General features: G+C 52.4%; 1 protein-coding gene across 1 annotated transcript in view; it reads right to left on the bottom strand.

Moving 5' to 3' along the window:
- PPM1G (protein phosphatase, Mg2+/Mn2+ dependent 1G) overlaps positions 1 to 27,023 on the bottom strand; it is a 30,547-nt gene extending 3,524 nt beyond the window's left edge. The window contains 8 exon segments of the mRNA XM_078851980.1: positions 279 to 513; positions 2,465 to 2,602; positions 2,970 to 3,421; positions 4,749 to 4,881; positions 5,599 to 5,684; positions 10,225 to 10,294; positions 26,845 to 26,913; positions 26,915 to 27,023. Of these exon segments, the coding sequence (XP_078708106.1) occupies positions 279 to 513; positions 2,465 to 2,602; positions 2,970 to 3,421; positions 4,749 to 4,881; positions 5,599 to 5,684; positions 10,225 to 10,294; positions 26,845 to 26,913; positions 26,915 to 26,965 (1,234 nt within the window). The 5' untranslated portion in view covers positions 26,966 to 27,023.
- Positions 27,024 to 27,057: the final 34 nt, after the last annotated feature.

Below are 27,057 nucleotides of genomic sequence, written 5' to 3'. Positions count from 1 at the left end.
CTCTCCGGTGCACAGGTAGTTCACGTTATTTTCTCCAATGTGCATCACCTTGCATCTCTCAGTAGGAAACTTCACTGGACATCAGTTTACCTGCTTACACAGCAGGCTCTTTGGCACCTAGCCCTACATACCCCAGTCCTGGCTGACGTACCTAACATGACTTGGGCCCCATCTAAATCATCCATCACTCACAAACCCACCGTGAAACAGGTGGTCTACGCACAGGTGCCATCCCCAAGGCTGCAGGGTGCCCTGGCCTGTCTCCTGGCTTCACTCACCGATTGCCCTGGAGAGGTTGAGGCCCCCATTCACTCTCCCATCCATGGTGACCTTGCCGCCGGCATTCTTTATCCTGGCCAACTCCAGCTCATCCTCCGGCTTGTGGTCATAGGACATGTCCACGGCTTTGCCGCCCTCCGACACCACGCAGCGAGAGTCTCCAGCGTTGGCTACGATCAGCTGTTTCCCCCGAATAAGGGCTACCACAGCAGTCGTCCCGCTGTCAGAGCCAGGCTGAGAGGCAAGGGGTTTGGTGAGACTTCTTTCCAGATACACAATGCCCCTAGCCCTAAAGGAACCATTCAGGGGAGAGAAGGTACAGACCTGCCCCAGGAGCCCTTATAGGACATCAGATGTACCAGACCTCCCATCCCAAAAGGTGCAGGGTCCAAAGAGGGGGCCACTGCAGGAGGCGAGGGAAGGGGAGGGGGCTCGGAACCGGTGCGAAAGGAACAGAACGTGTACATTTTCCCAGGAGTGGGAGATCTCCTCTCCCGCCAAGAGAAAAAACACCGTCCTAGGAACACCAGTGAGCTCAATAGCACGGCCTGCAGCTGTCCTCTCCTTTCATATGGAGGGGCAAGCGGTGGTGACTCTGGCCTCAGCCTGCCTCAAGCAGAGGCTGCACTGCAGGCTGGAGCCGACGGTCCTTGCAGCCTGCGCTTGGGTAGTGGAAAGGATGGAGATGTCTGCAGTCTCCATTCCACTGCACCTAGCTGCAGCCCGAGGCCTCCCAGCCAGCTGCCAATGCCGTCCTCAGCTGGCTGGCTACCTGGCTGGCTGGGGAGCTGCTCGTGTCTAGTTGGCATCCGGTATCAAGTGGAGTGCCCCAAGGGTCGGTCCTGGGGCCGGTTTTGTTCAATATCTTCATAAATGATCTGGAGGATGGTGTGGATTGCACTCTCAGCAAATTTGCGGATGATACTAAACTGGGAGGAGTGGTAGATACGCTGGAGGGGAGGGATAGGATACAGAAGGACCTAGACAAATTGGAGGATTGGGCCAAAAGAAATCTGATGAGGTTCAATAAGGATAAGTGCAGGGTCCTGCACTTAGGATGGAAGAATCCAATGCACCGCTACAGACTAGGGACCGAATGGCTAGGCAGCAGTTCTGCGGAAAAGGACCTAGGGGTGACAGTGGACGAGAAGCTGGATATGAGTCAGCAGTGTGCCCTTGTTGCCAAGAAGGCCAATGGCATTTTGGGATGTATAAGTAGGGGCATTGCCAGCAGATCGAGGGACGTGATTGTTCCCCTCTATTCGACATTGGTGAGGCCTCATCTGGAGTACTGTGTCCAGTTTTGGGCCCCACACTACAAGAAGGATGTGGAAAAATTGGAAAGAGTCCAGCGAAGGGCAACAAAAATGATTAGGGGTCTAGAACACATGAGTTATGAGGAGAGGCTGAGGGAGCTGGGATTGTTTAGCCTGCAGAAGAGAAGAATGAGGGGGGATTTGATAGCTGCTTTCAACTACCTGAAAGGGGGTTCCAAAGAGGATGGCTCTAGACTGTTCTCAATGGTAGCAGATGACAGAACAAGGAGTAATGGTCTCAAGTTGCAGTGAGGGAGGTTTAGGTTGGATATTAGGAAAAACTTTTTCACTAGGAGGGTGGTGAAACACTGGAATGCGTTACCTAGGGAGGTGGTAGAATCTCCTTCCTTAGAGGTTTTTAAGGTCAGGCTTGACAAAGCCCTGGCTGGGATGATTTAACTGGGAATTGGTCCTGCTTCGAGCAGGGGGTTGGACTAGATGACCTTCTGGGGTCCCTTCCAACCCTGAGATTCTAGGATTCTATGATTCATGACCAGCATTTGCTGTGTGCAGGTGAGACACACAGCCTGGCTGGCTGCTCCAGAAGGCACTGCTGCGCTGTTCTGCGGTACACTCTGCGGAACTCGGGTTCTGGGCAGAGCTCCGACCAGATACGCTAGCAGTGGAATCTCCCTTTGCAGCTTCCCCACAGCCCATGCCCCATTCCAAACCCTCCACAGCCGCCGGGTGGGAAGACACCTGCTTCAGGCAGCATGCTCCACCACAGGAAAGCTGTGTAGGAAATCAATGGGCTGCACAGAGCAGAAAGCCTCCATGGCCAAGGGGCATCCTCTGGCTCCCCAGTGACCCGCGGGTGCTCCCTGGCACAGGACTAACAACGCTAGAGAAGGCAGAAATGGTATGTGCACCTCCTCTTTCCCCTCCATGCCTGGTAACATCATCTCTTCCTCTTCGTCCTCATCCTCCTCAGCCTCTTCTGTGTCATCCTCATCCTCTTCATTCTCTGCCTCCTCACTGCTGTAGCCATCCTCATCCTCACTGCACTCCTACAGAAACAAGAGAGACCATCAGAGAGCAGGAATGCCTGGCTCTGAGGGCACAAGCCCCTCCGGGAGGATGGACAAGATGAGCTCAGCAAGAGGGAGCCAATGACCCAGCAGGTCTTTTCTCTCTCTGGTGCATAGGATCTGGGCAGCAGGTAGCAGCTCCCAGCTCATGCACGGGCCAGTGTCTGCAGCACCCTCACTCCACAGGCCCACAGAGAGGCAGTGCGGACGCAGGTGTTGGCCTGTAAATCCCACCTCGATGGCAGGCCTGGGGTGGCCCGATGCTCTCACAGCCCTTAAAGAATGTGGCGAGAGAGACATTCCCCACCCTCAGGAAGGGTAGATGCCCCAGAGCTCTGGCGCCTACCTCACTGTCCTCCTCCTCTTCGGCCTCATCTGAGTCGTCCTCACTGTCTTCAAAAAATTTGGACTTGGTTGTGCCCTGGGGCTTTCCGGTGGAGGAGCAGGAGGGCCCCGCCTCCCCGGTGGAGGAGGTGACCATCTCTTCACCCCTGCCCACTTCGGCCTGCTTTGCAGCACAGCTGTTGCCCCCAGCTTCGGCTCCGTCCGAGGTGGAGGAAATGCCAGTGGCCTCGTTGTTTGGCTTCCCATTCTTCCTCTCCCTATGCTCGGCCAGCTCTCCCGGACTGGTCTCTCCATTCACGCTCGTCTCCCCATCATGCTCCTGGCCCATCTCCCCGGCTAGCGAGAGTGGCTTGTTTCTGAGGTTCTTGATGCAGTTCTGTCCATAGCGGGTCAGCAGTTCCTCGATGGTCATTGTGGCTTCTTCGTGCAGAAGGGCCGCTTCCTCGTGGTCAACTGCAAGAGAGAGGGCAAGTCAGAGCAGAAAACGCTGCCAGTGGGGTGGCGGCAGGACAGCAAGGCAGGACAGATTTGGCTCCAAGCTGTGCTAGCCAAGATATGCCCTGTGTTCCAGCCGTGCCGCGCACACACACGCAGGGAGAGCCTGCTCCATGCAGCTCCCAGGCCAAGCAGGCAGGCCGCCTGGAACGGGCAGTGGAGAGGGCGACCATCACACTCGTACAGTGGGCTCTGTGGACACACAGCAGCCAGCTCTCAGCCGCTAAGCCTGGCCGATGCTCACTGGTCAACATCATGGACATAGTGGTCACCAAGGAGGGATGTGAAGCGCCTTCCAGATTAGCCAATGGAAGCTCAGCTCAAGGTGCGGGGTTGGGGGGGAGGCGCTCACAAGTGGGAACAGCTGATGCTGGCGAAGCATTTGGGTTTTGTTTGGGGGTGGGTCTGTTTTCTTGCACAGATCAGACACCACAAACGAGAAAGGCTAAGCTTCTCAAGGGCCAAGTCACTCTGCAGGGCTCTGGCACAGGTCGCTTGCCCACCTGAAATCCAGGCACTGGGGCCATGGGGAAACATGTAACGCTAAGGCACACCCTTCCCAAACACCAAACTGGGTCTAGGAGTTCAAGGGAGAATCTTGCTGCTTCCCTGAAGCTGGCTTTTTGCTAGATTTTCCTTTGCTAGTCAGCTCAAAGATGGGAAGTGAAATGACTCTATCCAGAGTGCTGTCAACTGCAAGGAGCAAACTAAAGGGCTTTCCCCACCAGGTTTAGGAACCCGGGTGTCCCCGGCACTCGCAGAGAAATGCCATGGTCCAGTGCAGGTGCCCCTTTATGTTGACTCAAAGGCTGGCAGTGAGGCCCCCAGTAATTCTTGTTTCCTGGTTAGGGCTTTGCTCCTTGCTCTGACAGACATGCCCAGGGGGGAAAGCACATTTGCTTCATGGAATGAAAAAGGCAGAGTCTTGGGCCAGGAGCTCAGGACGCTGCTGCCCATTTCACTGACACCACGTCTCAGCTCAGACCAGTATTGCCGTGGCCCAGAAAGCTCGAACCCTTGGCTGCAGCAGAGCACCTGCTGCAGATACACCCAAGGGAGGGTGTGCCAGTTAAATGAGCAAGCTTGCCAAAACAACTCCGACTCCCCCATGCCAGCCCAGAGCGCTGGGGGGGGGGGGCACCTCGAGGAGGCCGCTCAGTCAGCTCCAGCTGCACCGTGTTTAACTGGCTCCTTTGAACAGCAAAACCATTCCCTAACACAGTCACTGCCCTGCCCCTCACACGGCTGGCAGCCAGCGCCTCAGTGCTCAGCCTCAGCTACTTACCATCATCTTCATCAGCCACTTTCTCCTTCTCCTCCTCGTCATCCTGGGGCCGCCCAGCGATCTGAGCGAGCTCCTTAATCACCTCCTCTGTGGTCAACTTGGCATCGATGGCCAGGAAGGCATCCTCCAGGGCCTACGGACAAACACACAGCATGGGGGCTGCATGCTGTTCAGGGGAGTGCCCGCCCCTCTCTCAGCAGCACCGGGATCCCATCATGTCCCCAGCCCCTCCAGGAGAATCACTGAGGTGACTGGCCAGGTTGGCCAAAGAGCGTGTGGGGGGATGGGATGGCACGGCACTGGGGTGGGTCAGCATGAGGAACAGCCCCTCGTTCCTACAGGTCACTGGCTTGGCCAGACTGGTCTGCACCCAGAACATGCTGCCTAATGCCGCGTTCTCCCAGAGCCCCACTCTGCCATCGCTGTGAGTCTCAAGGGGCTGGATTTCTCTCACCTACACTGCTGCCCATCATTCCGATTCCTGCATTGATCTAGGAGGAGACTGAAAACTAGGGCAGCTCTGTGGGGATATGGAGAGCAGAGGGGGACACTCTGTAGGGAACACAAGACATGGGCCAGAACTGAGCACTGCCTCTCAGTAACTTCAAGGGCGCTAAAGGAGAGAGGAGGAACAGCTAAACAACAAGGCCAACAGTTAGTGAGCAGAAGACCCAAGGTGGAGAAAGGAAGAAAGCTTCCCTGGGAGAATAACCAGGCCCTGGGACACCCTCCGAGGGAGGGGCTGGGCAATCCCAGAGGACACCGGGACCTGGGAGGGACTAGACACCCAGAGAGGCCTGTTCTCCTGCCTTAGTGCCTACACTTATCCACTGCAATGCCAGGCTCTTACCTTCTGTAGTTTGCCTTCCTTGTATGCCTTCTGGTCCTTGATTATCTCCGGGAGATACTTGGCACAATACAGGGCAACCTCTTCCCCTGAAAGAGAGCAGAGGCTGCTTGAAAAGCCTGCTCCTTCCAGTGGCCCTAGGCACAGAGCGAGCTGAGCTGTGACCGCCCCGAGGGAAATCTGGAGCCTCTGGCCAGGACGAAGGTCAGTGCAGAAACCATAGTAAAGAACAGAACTATCAAATACCGAGTTAAACAGAGTTTATTGGGGAAGAATCAACACAGCTTTTCTAAAGGGAAATCATGCCTCACCAATCTATTAGAATTCTTTGAGAGGGTCAACAAGCATGTGGCCAAGAGTGATCCAGTGGATAGAGCGTACCTGGACTTTCAGAAAGACTTTGACAAGGTCCCTCACCAAAGACTTTTAAGGAAACTTATGCTGTGGCTACACAAGAGAGCACTGATGCAGCTACACCGCTCCAGAGAGCTCTCCTGTCAGCTTAACTACACCAGCCCCCACGAGAAGCTCTCCTGCCGACATAGCACTGTCCACACCGGCATAAGTTATGGCGCTCAGGAGCGCAGCTAATTCACACCCATGAGCAACATAACTTATGATGACTTAAGCTGTCGTGTAACCAGAGCCTAAGCTGTCATGGGATAAGAGGGTCCCCCAAGGATCTGTACAAAGACCTGTGCTGTTCAACACATTCATTGCTGATCTGGAAGAAAGAGTGAACAATGAAGAGGCAAAGTTTGCAGATGATACAAAGTTACTCGAGATAGTTAAGTTCAAAGCTGACTACAAAAAGTTCCAGGGGGATCTCACAAAACTGGGTCATTGAGCAGGAAAATAGATGAAATTCAACATTGATAAGCGCAAAGTAACGCATGATGGGTTCGAAATTAGCTGTTATCACTCAAGAAAGATCTTGGAGTCACAGTGAATAGTTCTCTGAAAACTTCAGCTCAATGGGCAGCAGCGCTCAAAGAGGCTAACAGATTGGTAGGAACCATTAGGAAAGTGATAGAAAATAAGACTGAAAATATCATAATGCCCCTATGTAAGTCCATGGTACATCCACACCTTGAATACTGTGTCAAGTTCTGGTTATCCCATCTCAGAAAGGATATAGTGGAACTGGAAAATGTTCAGAAAAGGGGAACAAAGATGATCAAGTTTATGAAAGGGCTTCTATATGAGGAGACATTAAAACGATTAGGGCTGTTCATCTTGGAAAAGAGACGACTAAGAGGGGACGACAGATATCTAGAAAATCATGCCTGGTGTGGAGAGAGTGAATAATGAAGTGTTATTTACCCTTTTCCACGATACAAAAACCAGGACACTCAATACAATTAACAGGTAGCAGAATGAATACAAACAAGAGGAAGTACCTTTTCACACAATGCACAATTCATCTGTGAAACTCATTGCCAGGGATGTTGTGATGGCCAAAGTAGAACTGGGCTCAAAAAAAGAAATAGTGAAGTTTATGGAGGGCAGGTCCATCAATGGCTATTAGCCAAGATGGTCAGAGACACAACCCTATGCTTGGGGCAACCCTAAAGCTCGGACTACCAGAAGCCGGCAAGGGAAAACAGGATGGATCACTAACTGCCTTGTCATGTGCACTCCCCATGAAGCTCCAGTATGGACAACTGTCAGAGACAGGCTACTGTGCTAGAGGGACCATGGTCTGACCCTACATGGCAGTTCTTTTAGAATATAATTAATGCAAAGCAGCATGGGTTTATGGCCTGTGAAAACAGGCCCTGTCAAAAGAATGCGCTATCTGGTTTTGATGAGATGACACATTTGGCTGATAAAGGTCACTGTGCTGATGTAACAGACTTAGACTTCTATGAGGTGTTTGACTTGGTGCCATGACATTTTTATTAAAGAAGGGAAGGCTAAGGGGTGACCTGATCCCAGTCTATCCGCACACTGGGGGGGAAGGGGGGAGAAAAGGAGAGAGACAGTGATTTGACCATGGAGGGAGTCTTCAGTGGAGCAGGCAAAGGGGTCACAGCCCAGTGTCTGGAAGCTGAGGCTGGACAGATTCAGACCAGAAATAAGATGCAACTACGACGACAGCGACAGCCGCTGCAGGTAACGAGCCACTGGCACCGTGCATCCTCCATCGCCAGCACCGTCTAAACCAGGCCTGGATAGTTGCCCAAAAGCTCTGCTCTAGTTCAAACAGGGATTAATACAAGGATTACCACAAGTGTTACACCAGAGGTCAGAGAGATGATCACAGAGATTCCTCCTGGCTTTATGGCCTATAAATCGCTGGTTCCTAACTGAGGAGAGCAGCGGAGGAGAGAGTCACTCTAAAACACCCTGGTAGGACCTAGGGAGACAAGGAGGCGGGAACACGGAGAGGCATACTAGGCTTATAACAAAGATTGGCCAGACACACTCAAATGCGAGTTGTGGGTCTCAAATCACCCGAAACTGTGATCAGTAACTGCTAGTGGCTGTACCCCCTCAATCCAAGGTGCTGCAGCTACCCACCATCTCCTTTAGCTGCTTCCCCCAACCCACCAGCATCACCTCAGACTGGTTTAGGATGAATCTCCTCTGCACTCCAATCTCGTTAGTACAACACCCTTCTCTCTGACTCTTGACAAATACAGTCTTGTCTCACTCAGACCCCTTCAGAATGCTGCTGCAAATATCACTGTCCTAGCTGGGGCGCTCTAGGTCACCCCTCTCTTCGCATTCCTCCACTGCCCCCCCTTCTCTACTGTAGCTAACAAAAGCTAATGGTCTTCACTCTCAACGCCCTGTCCACACCAACCTGTCCTCTCTCATTCATTAGTGAAAGGCTGACTCCTGCCTCCGACTGGCCCGTGGTGCTGGCCTCAACTGCCCCCTTGGTACATTTTCGAGCCTTCTTCCCTGCCGCCCATGTATTTGAGAGGATCTCCCTGCAAACATCCACAAAGCTGCCTCGTTCTCCTCCAACACCCTCTGTTGCCTTGAGGCTTCAAAAAAAAAAAAAAAAAGAAACCTGACCACCTCTAGGCTGCTGGTGTGCAGAGACGCCCGCCCCTCCTGCTCAACAAAGCTGACTCTCTCTTCCCTTGCCACCCCGTCTGGCTGGGTCCCTCTTGTCCTTACTTTGACTGTAAGCTATTTGGGGAAGGAGTAATCTTTTTGTCCCGTGTGTAAAGCTCCTAGCACTGGGGTTCTGGCCCATGACGGAGGCTTGTAGCTGCTATGGTAACACAAGCCAATACTACCAACAACACAAAACACAATATACAGGGAGGTTGAGAATTCCAGGGTTCAGTTTCAAAGTGAGCATCCTGCTTGGACGCAGCAGCAAAAGACAGGGCAGGGCTTGCACTTACAATGGGGACTCCACGGTGACCGCGGGCCAGGCTGATAGCACGTGACTTTGGACAGACTTGTCCAGCACCCAAACACCACCTGAACTCAAAGGCATTTCCAAAAAGTCCTTGATCTGTCCCTGTTCCCCAACTGCCAGCCAGAGGATAACAACCCTCTCCTACCTGACAGGGTTGTTGCAAGATGTGAGCTGCTCAGATACGACCAGGGTGGCGTGGCAAATAAATAAATGCTGTTGTCCGCAGTCTTGGGCGGATGCCACTGTATTAGTTACATTGCAAGTGGAGATGCCAGACCGTGTTTCTGCACAGAGGTACAGAATACGTGCATTCTGATTGGAAACTGACCCTGGACAGAATCCATCCACCTAGGCATTTACAGAAAGCTTAGGAGTCTGTGGGCCCACATATCTAGTACTGGCTTCGCTGGGCGTGCGGAGGCAAAGGGACTAGCTCAGTGGTTCTCCAAGGTTTGCATTGGTGACCCCTTCACACAGCAAGCCTCTGAGTGCGACCCCCTTACACGTTAAAAACACTTTTTAAAATCTTTAACACTATTATAAATGCTGGAGGAGAAGAAGGGTTTGGGGGTGGAGGCAGACAGTTTGCGACCCCCATGTAATAACCTCGTGAGCCCCTGAGGGGTCACGACCCCTGGTTTGAGAACTCCTGGACTAGCTGGAACCTAACAGAACTTTTCCATCTCTTAGTCTCTGTGGACACAGGCTTCAGTCTGACGTTGGAAGTGGGCGTGGGCAGCAGCATCAAGGCAAGGACCTTCAGCTATAGTCTAGAAACTAAAGCACGATCAAGGTCACCAACTGCAGAGCCCCCCAGAGCAGCTTGCAAACCCCAAGTCATCCCCTCACCGCAGAACTGGAAAGGCCCCTTCCTCTAGGACCTGCTCTGTGTATGCACGTACTCACCTCCAAGTGGTGACCCTCAAACCGCTCCCCCGCCCGACTGCACAGCTGGAAAAGAACAGCCTCAGTCCTGGAATGCCTCCTGTGGACCCTTCAAGCCCAACTCCCACTGCACAGAGGGAGGTTGTGCAGATCCCACTGTGCCAACCCAGTGCCCTTCCTCCCACAGCCCCACACAGCCTCAGTCTGCGCTTTGCCCCAGAGAACACATCCCAAGAAGGAGCAGGGTTTTTACTGCCAGAGGGGTTTGCCCTGGAGGGACAGCCACTGCAGCAGACCAGAGCAGTTCCACATGAGAAGCTGCCCAAGTACACTTCCCTGGAAAGAGCGAGAGGAGCAGTTACCTCCGTGTCCATCGTAGACGGAGAACATGGCCGTCTCACTGTCCAGCTCAGGAATACAGTTGTGAGCATCCTGAAAGAGAAAGCACCAGGTCAGGAGCGTTGGGGTACACTGTCTCCAGCAGATGACCTGGCGTGAACGGAGCTGAGGGGCAGGAAAATACGGTATCGGCACAGACACACTCACATTTCACACCCGGAGATTTCCGCGCTCCCACCCTGTTCTCACAAAACCAGAGGAGGGCAGGGACAGTAAGCAGCAGTGCCTGGGGCCATGTCTCACGACAGCTGCTACAGCTACGTGCCACTGTGGCGCAGACGCTTCCTTCCGTGACAGAAGGGGTGCTGCTGTCACAGGAACTCCACCTCCCTTATTCTATCTAGGCTGACAGAAGCAATCCTTCATTGACCTAGCTAGGTCTGCCCCAGAGAGTGGGTCAGTGCAACTACAGGGGGCAGGGGGGTGAATCTGAGACCCCGCTGAGAACCTCCCAGACCCACAGCACACTCTTCCTCTACAGGTCACCAGTGCAGCTCACTCCTCTGGGGAAGGGCATGCAAATCTTCAGCCTCCTACTATGCACAGCAGCCTCCTCACTCCTCCAGACTGAGAGCTTATTAAAATGGTAACTTGGGATTCTGCCAGTCCTGAGCCAGACTCCAGCCCTATCCATCCAGGCTCCCGTCACCGTACCATCCGAGTGTATTTATCCCCACACCCCCTGTGCGGCAGGACAGGGCTATTGGCCCCAATGTAGAGACGGGAATGGAGGTCCAGGGAGACCAAGTGCACAAGGAAGTCTACTGGCCTGACTACACCACCATAGCACACCAGGAGAACCACAGGGGTAGCATCGTACTGGTCGTTACGCTGGTAAGTTTCCCCGTGTAAATAAGCCCCGAGGGACTTGGCCAAGGTCAAACAGGGCGTCTGCGGCCCCTCCCGCTGCTGGGCTCCTTTCCCCAGCTCATAAGCAGCCCAGAGCTACAGAGACTGGAGCGTCACCTGACAGGAGGGAGCGCGTCCCACTGACCAGCGAGAGCAGGAAGTGGTACGGCAGCACCACCATGTTCCCCAGGCCCTCACAGGGGATCCCTGCACACCTGGGCTAGAGGCCTTTCCCCTCTCTCTGGCCCGAGGGCGCCAAGCCTGTCCTGGGCATGCCAAGTGGACTCTGCCCCGTGCAGCTGGGTAACGGCGTCCTGAAAGACAGGCTGAGGAGTCCAGAACTGACACTGTCCCCCACTGTTCTCTGGGCACTGTAGCGAATCAGAAATAGCGTCACGCAAATCCCACCTCCCAGGCAGGTGTGTCTGCCATGGCACTAAGTCCTGCTCGTTCTCCGGCCGCCCAGGGAACCTCCCGAGTGAGCCAAGCAGAAAGGGTGACCCGCCAAGGGGACTGCTTAACACAAAAATGAAACCCTTTCTGGCCTTTATCTACAGGCACTCAGCCACTGAGGTAACGAGCACAGGACAATCACCTGTACAGAGCAGAACATCACAGAGCTGCAGACAAGGGCTCAAGACCAAATTCCTTCCCTGCCCCAGACCTGGGCCCCAGGAACAGCAGCTGGCAGGGACTTGGGCTGGAGTTGAAGCACAAGCACAGACTGTACCTGTCAGACTAACCGTTCTCTGGCTGGTGCTCAGCCTGCGGGGGGGTGGGGGTGAAATGCCTGGAGGTCTGGAAATGCTGAACACTCCCTCTCAACACAGGTGCTTTGTTCTTCGCTTGGTAATTGGGGATGGCTCTGTTTGAGTGAATCTCCTGCTGACACTGAGACTTACCTCATCAGAGGAGCTCTACAGGAAAATTCACTATCAACAGTGTTCACTGACTCCTCTTTCCCCATTATTCAGCCTAATTTAACAGGGTTTGAAGAGGCCAAAAAGCAAAACCAACCCTCCACAGCCAAGATGAGAGGTGGCACCCAGTTAGTGCCCGAGGAAAGTGCAAATAACCACCAGAAAAACAGCAACACTGACCCACGCAGGTCACTGCCAATGCACAAGGGGAACAGGCCACGTGTGTAACAGTAGACCATGGAGAAGGAGGGAAATAGCTCCTCAGGTCACCTGCTGGGTATTCTCCTAGCTGATTGCTAAGAACTCAGTGACAGAAGCTTGGGAAGGGGACACTTGCAGGAAATCGAACAATGGCAAAGATAAGGTGTCATCACAGAGAACACCTAGGCTTCTTGAGAAGAAGTCAAGCTGTTAACTGGGGGACCCAGCTGCCAGGCTGAGGCCAAGTCCTAGCCTGGGGGATACTCTCAGTTCCCAGCCTGTGGGGAAGGAAGGTTGGGTGGGCAGCAGCAGCTGGAGCAGAGTCTGACAGAGACAGACCATACTGCAGCATACTGTCTCTGTCAGACTCTTGTCTGGCCCCCTCCAGCCAGGAGCCCTGCTAGTTCTCACTGGGCAAGCAGGGGAGGCTGGGGTTTCCATGCAAGTGACAATCTTTTTCCAGCACCAATCCACTGTCTCTTCTAACCTTAGAGGCTGGGGAGCCAGGGGGAATGGGCAGCTCCCTGTGCTCTGCTCCCCTTCCAACCCAAGAATGGAAGGTGGAGGAAAGGAAAGAGATCCAATGCATCCAACAGGGATTGTGATGGTTATCTCAATGCCATTGAGGGAGTTCTGTTGGGCTGGACCCAGAGCTCCGGGACAGGCTCGTTTACACTGGCACAGCAGATTAAATCCTATGTTAGGGTGACAGTAAATGCACAGTTAAACACTTGAAAATCAGGAAATGCCAGAGGAACTTGAATTTGGCATGGGTCCTTCTTTTACTACATCTTTATTTTGATGGTATAGCAGAGAGACTAGAAAGGAGAATCTCCCCTGCAAAAGCCTTTGTTTATTTCTGTGGAAGTATCAGGAAAGCTGTGCCTTGGCTCTTTTGCCAGGGGACTCCTTGACTGAAACGTAGCCTGGACGTTCTCAGCCCTTAACCACAGTGGTAGGGGTGTTGAATCCCTTAGTAAGAGAGTTTGTTTCCATGGGATTTACATATGGCATTAATGAAAACAAAGAGTAAACCAAGTGAATAAACATCCCTTCATTGTAGTGGTGATGGCACTGTCCTGGCAGGTCCCCAGTTGACCACAGTCACTTCTAGGTGGAAACAAGAGCTCCATTTAATGTCAGAACAAGCCAGGACCTTCTGTTTGTGTGTCAGACCTTCATCGACTACAAGCAGCAAAATGGGCCCTAGCCCCAGTAGGTCGGTCTTGTAGGTCACCATTAATGCTGAACACACAGCTTAAACCCTGCCCCCTTGGACCAAGAACGCAGCCTCTTCAGGGCTGAGCCATCTTTGTATTATATCTTTGTACAGCACCCTGCAGAGCGGGGCTCTGGCCCATGAGTGGGGCTCCTGGGCACCGTAATGCTACAAATAATATTTGGGTGGGGTGCGTGACGACACTGGTTTAATTAAACACAATCCAGTACAGCACCTTCTGACATGTAAACGTAGCTAATGTAATCAGGAAATTGGAGAGACAGCTACTCTGTGGTGACAAGGTGGGTGTGGGCGCCTACAGAGAAGAGAACACAATGACTTCTGTACAGTCACTTGCCAGAGAATTCTAAGAAAGCTGGAATCACAAGCAAGCAGCCAGGATAAACCCTAGGTGGCTGAATGGCAGCTAATTCACAGCAAAAAATGGAAATTCTGTCACAAGAGAGAATTTACCACAGAGAAGAATCTGAGATTGTAAACGCTTTGGGGCAGGGACCATGTTTTCATTTTGTTTGTCCAGTGCCTAGCACCACACTGGTCCTACAGTAATACAAACAACAACGACAAGACACTTGGGCAGAAAGAGGGAGCTTAGAGCCTGTGACGGTGCTGCCTGTGGGAGCCAGCCAAGGTCACTCAGTCAGGGTGAACTGCAAACAGAACAGGGCAGAAAAACCCCAAACGCTGGTGGATATTCCACTACTTAGATTTACCAAAACAGTCCAAACCAGCTTCTATAGCACCTCCCTGGGTACTCAGAAGTCCAAATAATGCAGTTCCCTTAAAGTACCCAGCCTCAGGCCTCCATCCAGACACACGTCAAACACAGGATGATAAATTCTGAAAATCTTATTTCATCATAGAAAAGAAAAGATTCTCCTGACCCCAAAGGACCAAGTGCCAGATCCAGGTCAAATGATAACTCAGATCTTACCCAAAATACATGCTTACAGTCAATCCTTATTAACTAAACCAAAATCTATTAAAAAAGAAAAGAGAGCGCATGCTGGTTAAAAGATCAGTATACAGACAGACTTGGGTTCAGTTCTTGAGGTTCAGACACAGAGCAGAGCTGAGCTTGTAGTTGCCAAAAGTCCCTTTAGAAATAGGTCATGGGTTATAGTCCAATGTCCATGTTCAGGGTGACTCCAGTCAGTGACTGGGGATCTCAATCCTTATGGCTCAGGGTTTCCCCTTCTTGAAACCCAAAGCAGATCTGAGATGAAGAAGGATCATGTCCCAGGGTATTTATACATTTCCAGAAGCCCCTTGGCCTGAGAAAACAATAGGCTTCACTTTCCTTCTCCCAAACATCCTGTCAATTAGCCCAGGGTAATTTACCCATTAACAGTTCAGATACCAGTTACCACAACCTTCAAAGAGCCATATAGACAATAATACTATGTCACTCAAAAAGAAAAGGAGTACTTGTGGCACCTTAGAGACTAACCAATTTATTTGAGCATAAGCTTTCATGAGCTACAGTTCACTTCATCGGATGCATGTCACTCAAGTGTCTTCCTAAATGTTAATATTCCTCTTTTGATCTTTGAATCAAAGCTATAGCCATAGACAAGACTTGGTTGCTGACATCACAAGACCTGAAGAAACATCTACCCTTCTATCTCTAACAATGCCGGGTGCATTTCACAGCTCTATTCATTTACAGATCTTCCTAACCAGTCTTTAAAGTTCGGTCATGGGTCAGGTCAGCCTGTGAGCTAATTAACTCTTTCTGGCCCTGTCACCTTTCAATGAGATATTATATTACACTCACAAAGTCACACCCCCAACGCAAAATTGATGCGGGAAGGGATGACACAAACATCACTGACTGCATCCCAAGAGCTCCCCATCCTGGGTTCGGTCTCACTTCAGCTTGTACTGGGTTAGAAGCCATATTAGTGTATAACAGAAATGCTTTACCAAAGTCATGTTCAATAACATGATTGAATCTTTTTACAAACTCAAGGTAAAACTTGGTTAGAACAGTGGATTGGATCTGCTCTTGCCGCATGGTTCCTGTATGTCTTATGTGATCTTGCCAAGACCTAAAGAACATAGCTACTTTATCCATACAAGCTCTGGCAAATGTTTGAAACCCAATTAACATCAAGTCCATGAAGATATTAATGTTGTCCATAGTACAGGAATCTTGGAATTTAGCTGCGAAAGCAGTATGGTCGTGCGCCTCAGTTTCCCTTTTCCTACAGCATATCAGGTTTGGAATGTCTTTTCCTCTGTGAAAAGTTCCAAGACTGTTTACAGGCATTAACTGTGCAACATCAGTATAACAAGGCCTTTTAACACAAAGTATGATCTTATGTATCACTTAACATATTCAAGGGATTTTCCAAAGATTAGGCACATTGTACATTTCTACCGTTTTTGGTAATAGCAACACATTAGTTACAAGAATTACCATTAGCAATAACAAAAAATTCATTGCAAGTGTCCATCTACAATCATTTTTGTCATGCCCCACCTTTGGCTTAATACCACTGGGGTTTCAGCATTTTAGGCTTCCCGTTGCAAAATTAAAGTCTCTTTTTCCTCCTTGTCCTGAAGGATCAGACCCTGATTTCTCTTGCTTAACAGAATTCACTGGCTGATTGGGCATGCTCTCTGTGCTAACAGCTATTAGCAAATCCTTTTCCCTGCCAGACAAGTAATTTGCATTACCACAGACAGAAGCCAGTTTACTAGTTTTCAGATCCTTGACTGCTACTGATTCCAAGGCTGGACTCTGTCTTAAAGAGATGCCATCCATTTTCACTAACAAGCTAGACTCTACGTTCTGTTGTTCTTCCCTTACTAACCTCTGCTTCCACATGGAATCAGATGTTAAGTTCACTGAGAGACTACAAGTCATATCCAAAGTGTCTAGAGAGGAGAGTATACCTGCCATCCCTTGCATTCTTGAGAGATTAGCTGCACAGCTGTTCTGCTCTGCAGACTCAGCTACCAAGTCTTCCCTCTGAACCTGAGACACAGACTGTTCACTTACAGAATCAGCATGGAGACATTCCTCTCTCAACAACCTTGTCTCCCCAACAAGCTGGCCAAACAAAGCCACTTCGTTATAGGATGCTCAACTTTCTTAACAGCTTTCACTCCATCTGAGACCTTCTCAAAGCTATCCCCACTGGATCTTTCAAATGGAAAGTCAGTGGATCCATTCACAACAGAAAATTTCTGGCAGTTAGGAACTGAAACTTCCTTGATTAAATCAGTTTCACGCCCTTCAGTTGCAGTAAACTGCTTGCAAAGACTACCATGAGGATTCCTTTCCCTAGGAGCTTCTCTAAACAACAATTCACCCCTCTCAGAAATTCTGCCCTTACCCTCTTCACCTAGGGCTTGCTCTAAAGGAACACTTCCCTGAGCAACCACAGACTCTTTCTCGGTCTTACTCACATCCAGGATCACCTCTGGCCCGTCAGGTGGATTCCTACACAATCCCCTTTCAGGCAAACTTACAGACTTCCCAGATAACAGGTTAGAAGCATTCTCCTTCCCTTTGCCACACACAAGTTCAGGAATCTTTTCCTTCTTGCTACAAGTTTCCACACCATCAGTAGGTAACACAATTGAATCACCTTCATTCTCTCCTTGTGCCCTGGCTAGGATATCACCCTGATCAGACAGAGTTGCTACACCCTTTCCCAAAAGCACATTACAACAGGCAAAATACAAGCATCGGAATTGTCTGGTCTCTGGGATTTTGCTAAGATACTAACTGGATGCAACCTAGTTACAGTGCCATTCTCCTGAGCGGACGCAAACTTAGGACCGGTTTCAGAGTAACAGTCGTGTTAGTCTGTATTCGCAAAAAGAAAAGGAGTACTTGTGGCAACTCAGAGACTAACCAATTTATTTGAGCATGAGCTTTTGTGAGCTACAGCTCACTTCATCGGATGCATCCTGTGGAAGTATACATACAGTATGCATCCGATGAAGTGAGCTGTAGCTCACGAAAGCTTATGCTCAAATAAATTGGTTAGTCTCTAAGAAACTGAGGATCATTCCCTTCCTGGGCTTTAGTTGAATTCAGGACCAACTCTGAGACAACTGCACTATTTTCAACCATCACAGGCTGAAAGGCATCTTCTGTCTGCTCTATAGACAAAGAAGAGCCGGAGACACATTCTCCTTTACCAGACACACAGCTTGGGATCTTGTTTTCCTTGTCTCAGCACACAGGGCTATTCACAGACAACTGCTTGGAGATCAGGGTAGCTCCCTCCATAGGCAAGTCAATACCCCTGACAGACACAAGCACATTTCCTTCACTGTCACAATTCTCCACACAGGTAACAGGTAAGGTATAAAGAAAAGGAGTACTTGTGGCACCTTAGAGACTAACCAATTTATTTGAGCATGACGAAAGCTCATGCTCAAATAAATTGGTTAGTCTCTAAGGTGCCACAAGTACTCCTTTTCTTTTTGCGAATACAGACTAACACGGCTGTCACTCTGAAACCTGTCATTATGCAAGGTAAGGTATAGGGACACTCGTCTTCCACTATCCTTGCTTTCCCAAACCGCTGACTAGATAAAGCCATCAGCTCACACGGCTGCCTACGCTCATTCAAAATTTCCTTGTTCTCCTCTCCCTTTGTTTGATCTAATTCCAGATTTACTTCTGAGACATTAGATAGACATTCAGAAACTTCATTCACAGCCAAACAGCTACTTTCCAAAGACAAACTTTTGGAAAAACCCTCCATAGACACAACCTTAGGATTAATCCTCCCCTGTGCCTGGTTTGTGTTAACTTGACTGAACATAGCTTTAATATCATATCCAATCGTAAGATCCTTAGGAATTGTGTTTTTCACTCCCACAATCATGGTGCCCTCATATCCCTTCCATTTCAGGTGGATCTTAGCCAAAGGCACCCTGACAAAATACTCAGATACAACAACAGTTACACTTTTACTTGGCAAATAATCTTCCTCCCTGACAAGACTTGCTTTAACTAAAGTAATATCTGCTGTGGTGTCCCTCCATGCCATACACCTTACTCCATTCACTTCTGCACTGCTAATAAACTCTGCATTATTTTCCCCATATTTAGCTTTAATGTGAGTTTTAAGGTCAAATGCTTCAGAGACCACAGAAACAGCAATTGCACACAGGGCACCAACACTGGGCTGTGTGTGGCTTGCCTGTGAGTTTATAATAATAGAATTAGCATTTACCGTGGCATTTGGGGTTGCTGGTTTTGGGCCGCCCTTCAGGGTCGGGCAATCTGGTCTCATGTGGCCAAGCACACTACAGTGAGAGCATGTAACCTCTTTATTCTTGAGGTGAGAGCTTCTTCCCTCTGGGCCCCCATGAGCTCCTTTATAAGAGTCAGGGCCAGGTTTACTTTTAAATCCTCCCCTCCGCTTGAACTGGGGAGAATGGTGATTAGCTTTCCCATGGGATTTCCACCCTTCCCGAGCCCTGTTTTGGGTATGGGCATCCGCAATCTCATTTGAGCAGGGGGTTGGACTAGATGACCTCCTGAGGTCCCTTCCAACCCTGATATTCTATAGTTCTATGATTCTATTATCTCTGCAGCCCATACGACTGACTCAGGGTCCCTATCACCCACAGCTGCTCTCACATGGTCAGTCACAAGGTCTAAGAACTGTTCCAAAGTTATTAAATCCAGCAGTTTTTCAAAACTCCCATGCACCTTTGCTCCCACAACCCACTTTTTAACAAAACCCATCCTTCTGTATCCTATCCCTCCCCTCCAGCGTATCTACCACTCCTCCCAGTTTAGTATCATCCGCAAATTTGCTGAGAGTGCAACTTTCCCAACCCCATGGGAAAGTGAAAAATCTAATTAAAATCATGGAAAAGGCAAATCTCAAAGCAAGTCAACTCATGGAGGGAGAGAATATGGCACTGGGACCCCAGGAAATGCAATGTGCTGGCCAAGTTCGGCTCAGTGCCACATGTGAGCCCACAGGCCTTCACAGGAAAGCTGCCGCTAGTGCGGCTCAGGACACCAGTGTTTCTACCTTTGTAAACACACCCGAACCATGGCCACATTTAATGGTTCCACCGCTGTTGTTGCCAGCAGGGAGTTTTGCCTATGAAGCTGGCCATACAATACAGCTCCAGGCTCAGGCCTTGGTCCAATTTCAAGTGGTCAGGGGCAGATGTACCAGGCCTCAGAACCTTGACAACACTTGGAAAATTGTGCCAAAGTGTCCCACTGCTGCTCTCGTTGCTTTGGCTCCACCAGCATTAGGAAAAAGAGGCAGCCCTAGCAGAGTCGCACCATCAAACACGCAGTCTGTTGAGGACCACTGCACCAGAGCAAGCACGGCTGATGGCGTCACACACGGTACAGTAGAGTGAAGCTCCCAGCTCTGGCTCAATCCTGCAAAACTACGGATCCCTGGGGGCGGCCCCTCTTTGTGTGTCGATGGCGTGTCTGAAAGCACAACGTGCTGGAGGGCCTGTGTCCAGTCTGGTGACATGGCCACAGAGAAGCTCAGAGCTCCGGTATGACTGCTCAGAGCTCCGGTACGAAACTGTAGTAAAACCTGAGTGTCTCTGGATTAAGTTTAGAAGTGTGAGCAACAAGAGTGATGTAGTGGTGGGAGTCTGCTATAGACCACTGGACCAGGGGGATGAGGTGGATGAGGCTTTCTTCCAGCAGCTCACGGAAGCTACTAGATCGCATGCCCTGATTCTCATGGGTGACTTTAATTTTCCTGATATCTGCTGGGAGAGCAATACAGCGGTGCATAGACAATCCAGGAAGTTTTTGGAAAGCGTAGGGGACAATTTCCTGGTGCAAGTACTGGAGGAGCCAACTAGGGTGGGCGCTTTTCTTGACCTGCTGCTCACAAACCGGGTAGAATTAGTGGGGGAAGCAAAAGTGGATGGGAATCTGGGAGGAAGTGACCATGAGTTGGTTGAGTTCAGGATCCTGACGCAGGGAAGAAAGGTAAGCAGCAGGATACGGACCCTGGACTTCAGGAAAGCAGACTTCGACTCCCGCAGGGAACGGATGGCCAGGATCCCCTGGGGGACTAACTTGAAGGGGAAAGGAGTCCAGGAGAGCTGGCTGTATTTCAAGGAATCCCTGTTGAGGTTACAGGGACAAACCATCCCAATGAGTCGAAAGAATAGTAAATATGGCAGGCGACCAGCTTGGCTTAATGGTGAAATCCTAGCGGATCTTAAACATAAAAAAGAAGCTTACAAAGTGGAAGGTTGGACATATGACCAGGGAAGAGTATAAAAATATTTCTCGGGCATGTAGCAATGATATCAGGAGGGCCAAATCGCACCTGGAGCTGCAGCTAGCGAGAGATGTTAAGAGTAACAAGAAGGGTTTCTTCAGGTATGTTGGCAACAAGAAGAAAACCAAGGGAAGTGTGGGCCCCTTACTGAATGAGGGAGGCAACCTAGTGACAGAGGATGTGGAAAAAGCTAATGTACTCAATGCTTTTTTTGCCTCTGTTTTCACTAACAAGGTCAGCTCCCAGACTGCTGCGCTGGGCATCACAAAATGCAGAAGAGATGGCCAGCCCTCTGTGGAGATAGAGGTGGTTAGGGACTATTTAGAAAAGCTGGATGTGCACAAGTCCATGGGGCCGGACGAGTTGCATCCGAGAGTGCTGAAGGAATTGGCGGCTGTGATTGCAGAGCCATTGGCCATTATCTTTGAAAACTTGTGGCGAACAGGGGAAGTCCCGGATGACTGGAAAAAGGCTAATGTAGTGCTAATCTTTAAAAAAGGGAAGGAGGAGGATCCTGGGAACTACAGGCCAGTCAGCCTCACCTCAGTCCCTGGAAAAATCATGGAGCAGGTCCTCAAAGAATCAATCCTGAAGCACTTGCATGAGAGGAAAGTGATCAGGAATAGCCAGCATGGATTCACCAAGGGAAGGTCATGCCTGACTAATCTAATCGCCTTTTATGATGAGATTACTGGTTCTGTGGATGAAGGGAAAGCAGTGGATGTATTGTTTCTTGACTTTAGCAAAGCTTTTGACACGGTCTCCCACAGTATTCTTGTCAGCAAGTTAAGGAAGTAAGGGCTGGATGAATGCACTATAAGGTGGGTAGAAAGCTGGCTAGATTGTCGGGCTCAATGGGTAGTGATCAATGGCTCCATGTCTAGTTGGCAGCCGGTATCAAGTGGAGTGCCCCAAGGGTCGGTCCTGGGGCCGGTTTTGTTCAATATCTTCATAAATGATCTGGAGGATGGTGTGGATTGCACTCTCAGCAAATTTGCGGATGATACTAAACTGGGAGGAGTGGTAGATACGCTGGAGGGGAGGGATAGGATACAGAAGGACCTAGACAAATTGGAGGATTAGGCCAAAAGAAATCTGATGAGGTTCAATAAGGATAAGTGCAGGGTCCTGCACTTAGGATGGAAGACTCCAATGCACCACTACAGACTAGGGGCCGAATGGCTAGGCAGCAGTTCTGCAGAAAAGGACCTAGGGGTGACAGTGGACGAGAAGCTGGATATGAGTCAGCAGTGTGCCCTTGTTGCCAAGAAGGCCAATGGCATTTTGGGATGTATAAGTAGGGGCATAGCAAGCACATCGAGGGACGTGATCGTTCCCCTCTATTCGACATTGGTGAGGCCTCATCTGGAGTACTGTGTCCAGTTTTGGGCCCCACACTTCAAGAAGGATGTGGATAAATTGGAGAGAGTCCAGCGAAGGGCAACAAAAATGATTAGGGGGCTAGAACACATGACTTATGAGGAGAGGCTGAGGGAACTGGGATTGTTTAGCCTGCAGAAGAGAAGAATGAGGGGGGATTTGATAGCTGCTTTCAACTACCTGAAAGGGGGTTCCAAAGAATCATAGAATCATAGAATATCAGGGTTGGAAGGGACCCCAGAAGGTCATCTAGTCCAACCCCCTGCTCAAAGCAGGACCAATTCCCAGTTAAATCATCCCAGCCAGGGCTTTGTCAAGCCTGACCTTAAAAACCTCTAAGGAAGGAGATTCTACCACCTCCCTAGGTAACGCATTCCAGTGTTTCACCACCCTCTTAGTGAAAAAGTTTTTCCTAATATCCAATCTAAACCTCCCCCACTGCAACTTGAGACCATTACTCCTCGTTCTGTCATCTGCTACCATTGAGAACAGTCTAGAGCCATCCTCTTTGGATGATAGCAGGATGGCTCTAGACTGTTCTCAATGGTAGCAGATGACAGAACGAGGAGTAATGGTCTCAAGTTGCAGTGGGGGAGGTTTAGATTGGATATTAGGAAAAACTTTTTCACTAGGAGGGTGGTGAAACACTGGAATGCGTTACCTAGGGAGGTGGTAGAATCTCCTTCCTTAGAGGTTTTTAAGGTCAGGCTTGACAAAGCCCTGGCTGGGATGATTTAACTGGGAATTGGTCCTGCTTCGAGCAGGGGGTTGGACTAGATGACCTTCTGGGGTCCCTTCCAACCCTGATATTCTATGATTCTATGATTCTAAGCAATGCTGCCTTTGAATGGAGTGAGCGAGCAGAGTCTCACCCACATCATCATACCCTCCTTATTTCGAACACTTCCAGCCTGTCTGCCCCAGGGCTCTCAGCATGGCTCCTATTAGTGCTGACATGGCCTACCTGCCCAACACACCCCTGCACCCTGTGCTACCTCAGTTCAACCTCCACCAACAGCCCCAAGCACTAACTGCCTTGCCGAGACTGCGGGGTGCATCCACCTTCTTTGTGCTACTGGTCCACCCGCACAGAGCTCATCAGCGCCGTCGGACTGGGGCACCGCCATTCAATCACCTGGGCACAAGCGCACACAGCATTCCCCTGAAGATGCAGACAAGAGCTTCGTGGAGCTTCTCCCACACGTGCTGTGCCAGGCCAGAACTATTTCCATCCCAGTTCCTTTGAAAGGCAGCACAATTTTTTATAGCCCCCAGCCCCCACAGCGTAGTTCAATGAGAAACCAGAAAAAGCATCCGATATGTTTTCACTCTCACATACAAAAAGCCTGAAAGGATTTTACTCAAATTCTGTAAAACACCTCCCCCCAAAGGCCTAAAAAGTTTCAGCCTAAAGGTGAAGGATTCATAGTCTCAAGTGTGTGACAAAGGGGGACAAGATGGGTGAGGTAATATTGTATCTTTTACTGGATCAATTTCTGTTGTGAAAGAGAGAAGCTTTCAAGCTACACACAGCTCTTCCTTTTAGTTACCAGCAAGATGGCTACAGTATTTCAAAAGCTGTAAATCATTTGATACCCTGGCTCGCAAAACCCTACTTGGAAAAATAAATGCCAGCGGGCTTGGATGTGACACTGTCACAGAGATTGTGAACTAGCCAAAGGCTGAGTGTAGACAAAAAACTATAATCAAACACCACTCTATTGAGATGAGAGGTGTACAGCAGGGAACAGAATTAGAATTAGCCCTTTCCTAATTTAACATCTTTGTTAATAATCTGGAAGATGGGCGCAAACAGCACATTAATAAAATTCACAGAGGGAGTTAAATGAAGAGAAGCTGTACATACTACTGAAGGTGAGACACAATGTGAAGGGATGTGTGCGGTCTCCATAAGAGGGAGTGTTACTAAGAAATTCCAGCTGGTGACAAGAGCCTTACTTTGCTCCTGACCCTTGGCAGCCAGACCCATTTTTACCCTGGTTTTAGTTTGGGCTGCGGACAGCAACCCTAACTGGTATGGTAGTTATGCTCCCATCTGGCTGCAGGAGCCTGCTGTACACCAAGGTCAGCCCCGGGACTTTTTTAACATAAGCAAGACTCTTTATTCTGTGTCCGTATATCTAATATCTCAAATGAGATTTCACCTGAACAAATGCAGCTAATCCAGCTGGTGACAACGACTCCAAAACCCAGCTCCTCATTGATGTATAGATTTTAACGCCAGCAGGGATTATAAGATCATCTAATCGGACTTTCAGCATGACACAGACCATGGTGTCTGACCCAGTTACCCCTGTATTGAGCCCAATGATTTACATTTGACTAAAGAATCTTCCAGAAAAGCAGCCAGTCTGGATCTAAAGACAAAAAGGGATGGAGAACCCATCCCTGCCCTTGGCAGTTTGTCCCAATGGTTCCTCGCCCCATGTTAAAAATGTGCAAAGGAGAAACAGGGTAGCAGGAATGGGTGAGACACTTGCAGTGGGGAGAGCAGAGAGGAAGCTAGCCAGGAGACTGCAGCGTGATATGGCTCCAATGAAAGGTCAGTACAGTTTGTGGCTACGAATACATCACATTCTACAGCAGGGAAAGAATGGTCTCTCACTCCTCAGCTCAGGGGAAATCCCAACTAGGATTCTGCTCTCAGCTCTGGCCCCTCAGTCGCACCAGGCTCTGAGGAGTCTCTGAGCAAGGAGAGGGCAGTCTGTCCCATCTGTATGGCTCCTCTGGGACTGCAAGAGTATACTGTGCTCTGTTCTGGGCATTTAATTACCAGCAGGATATTGAGGGCTTGGCAGGGAGTTCAGAGATAAGCCACAGACATGCCCCAGGCTGGAAAAAGTGTACTGTGGGGTGCTAAAAACAAGTGAAATCCCACCCCCTCTGCAAAACAAGTGAGGGAAAGACACAATAGCATCCTGGGGATGTTTCACTGTCAATCTGGGGAGAGAGAGAATTAAATGTACAAAGAAGCAATTAAGGGTCAATCTCAAGAGAGATGGACAAATCTGGCTGAGGAAGGGACATGGGAGACACTTAACCCCGAATTCTCTGCAGGGAACCTGTCCTGGGAGGGGGTGATGGGACCTAACAAGGCTTTAAAGGGGGTCTGTTGTACTTAATGCCACCCTCCCCACCCCTGGTGTCCTGCAGGGGCCCCGCGCGCCCCCCCTCCCCCCAGGGTCTCTCCCCCCCCGGACCCCCTTTCCCCCCCGGGGCCTCCCCCTCCCCCCCCGGGGCCCCACGCGCCCCCCCTTTCCCCCCCGGGGCCTCCCCCTCCCCCCCCGGGGCCCCACGCGCCCCCCCTTTCCCCCCGGGGCCCTCCCCCTCCCTCCCCCCCCCGGGGCCCCACGCCCCTCCCGCCCCCCTCCGGGGCCTCTCCCTCCCTCCCCCCCCCGGGGCCCCGCGCTCCCTCCCCGGGCCTCTCCCTCCCTCCCCCCCCGGGGCCCCGCGCCCCTCCCACCCCTCCGGGGCCTCTCCCTCCCTCCCCCCCCGGGGCCCCGCGCCCCTCCCGCCCCCCCCGGGGCCTCTCCCTCCCTCCCCCCCCGGGGCCCCGCGCCCCCTCCCGCCCCCCCCGGGGCCTCTCCCCTCCCTCCCCCCCCGGGGCCCCGCGCCCCTCCCGCCCCCCCCCGGGCCCTCTCCCTCCCTCCCCCCCCCGGGGCCCCGCGCCCCTCCCGCCCCCCCGGGGCCTCTCCCTCCCTCCCCCCCCCGGGGCCCCGCGCCCCTCCGGGGCCTCTCCCTCCCTCCCCCCACCCGGGCCCCCGCGCCCCTCCCGCCCCCCCGGGGCCTCTCCCTCCCTCCCCCCCACCCGGGGCCCCGCGCCCCTCCGGGGCCTCTCCCTCCCCCCCACCCGGGCCCCCGCGCCCCTCCCGCCCCCCCGGGGCCCTCTCCCTCCCTCCCCCCTCCGGGGCCCCGCGCCCCCTCCCGCCCCCCCCGGGGCCTCTCCCTCCCCCCTCCGGGGCCCCGCGCCCCTCCCGCCCCCCCCGGGGCCTCTCCCTACCCCCCCTGCGCCGTCTCCCGTCCCCCCGGGGTCTCTCCTTTCCCCCCCGCGCCCTCTCCCCTCCCCCCCGGGGTCTCTCCCTACCCCCCCGGGGTCTCGCGCCCCTCCCGTCCCCCCGGGGCCTCTCCCTACCCCCCCGCGCCGTCTCCCGTCCCCCCGGGGCCTCTCCCTATCCCCCCCGGGGCCCCGCGCCCTCCCCCCCTGCGCCCTCTCCCTTCCCCCCCCCGGGGTCTCTCTCTCCCCCCCCCGGGGCCCGGCGCGCCCTCCCCCCCGGGCCTCCCCTCCCCCCGGGGCCCCGCGGCCGCCCCTCCCCGGGGCCCCGCGCGCCCTCCGCCCCTGCGCCCTCTCCCTTCCCCCCCCCGGGGCCCGGCGCGCCCTCCCCCCCTCCCCCCCCGGGGCCCGGCGCGCCCTCCCCCCCTGCGCCCTCTCCCTTCCCCCCCCGGGGTCCTCTCTCTCCCCCCCCGGGGCCCGGCGCGCCCTCCCTCCCCGGGGCCCGGCGCGCCCATCCCCCCCCGGGGCCCCGCGCGCCCGCCCCTCCCCCCGGGTCTCCCCCCCCCGGGGCCCCGCGCGCCCTCCCCCCCTCCCCCCCGGGGCCCCGCGCGCCCTCCCCCCCTCCCCCCCCGGGGCCCCGCGCGCCCTCCCCCCCCGGGGCCCCGCGCGCCCGCCCCTCCCCTCCCCTCCCCCCGGGTCTCCCCCCCCGGGGCCCCGCGCCCCCTCACCTCCATGGAGACCCGCCAGCCCTGCATGGCGCTGAAGCCGAAGTGCAGCGGGCGCGGCCCGGCCCCGGCGGCCGTCCCCCGAGCTCTTCACCGTGCTGGGCTGGGACAGGTAGGCGCCCATGGTGCGGCGGCCTCGGCCGGGGGCGGGGGCCCGGGCCCTGCCGCGGGGACGGGCGGGGCGGGGGCGGGCGGGACGCGACTCTGAGATAGCGC

The sequence above is a fragment of the Lepidochelys kempii genome, chromosome 3, assembly GCF_965140285.1.
Source record: "Lepidochelys kempii isolate rLepKem1 chromosome 3, rLepKem1.hap1, whole genome shotgun sequence".
Lineage (NCBI taxonomy): Eukaryota > Metazoa > Chordata > Testudines > Cheloniidae > Lepidochelys > Lepidochelys kempii.
The sequence above is the reverse complement of the archived record's forward strand: the minus strand, read 5'-3'. Positions and strand labels throughout refer to the sequence as shown.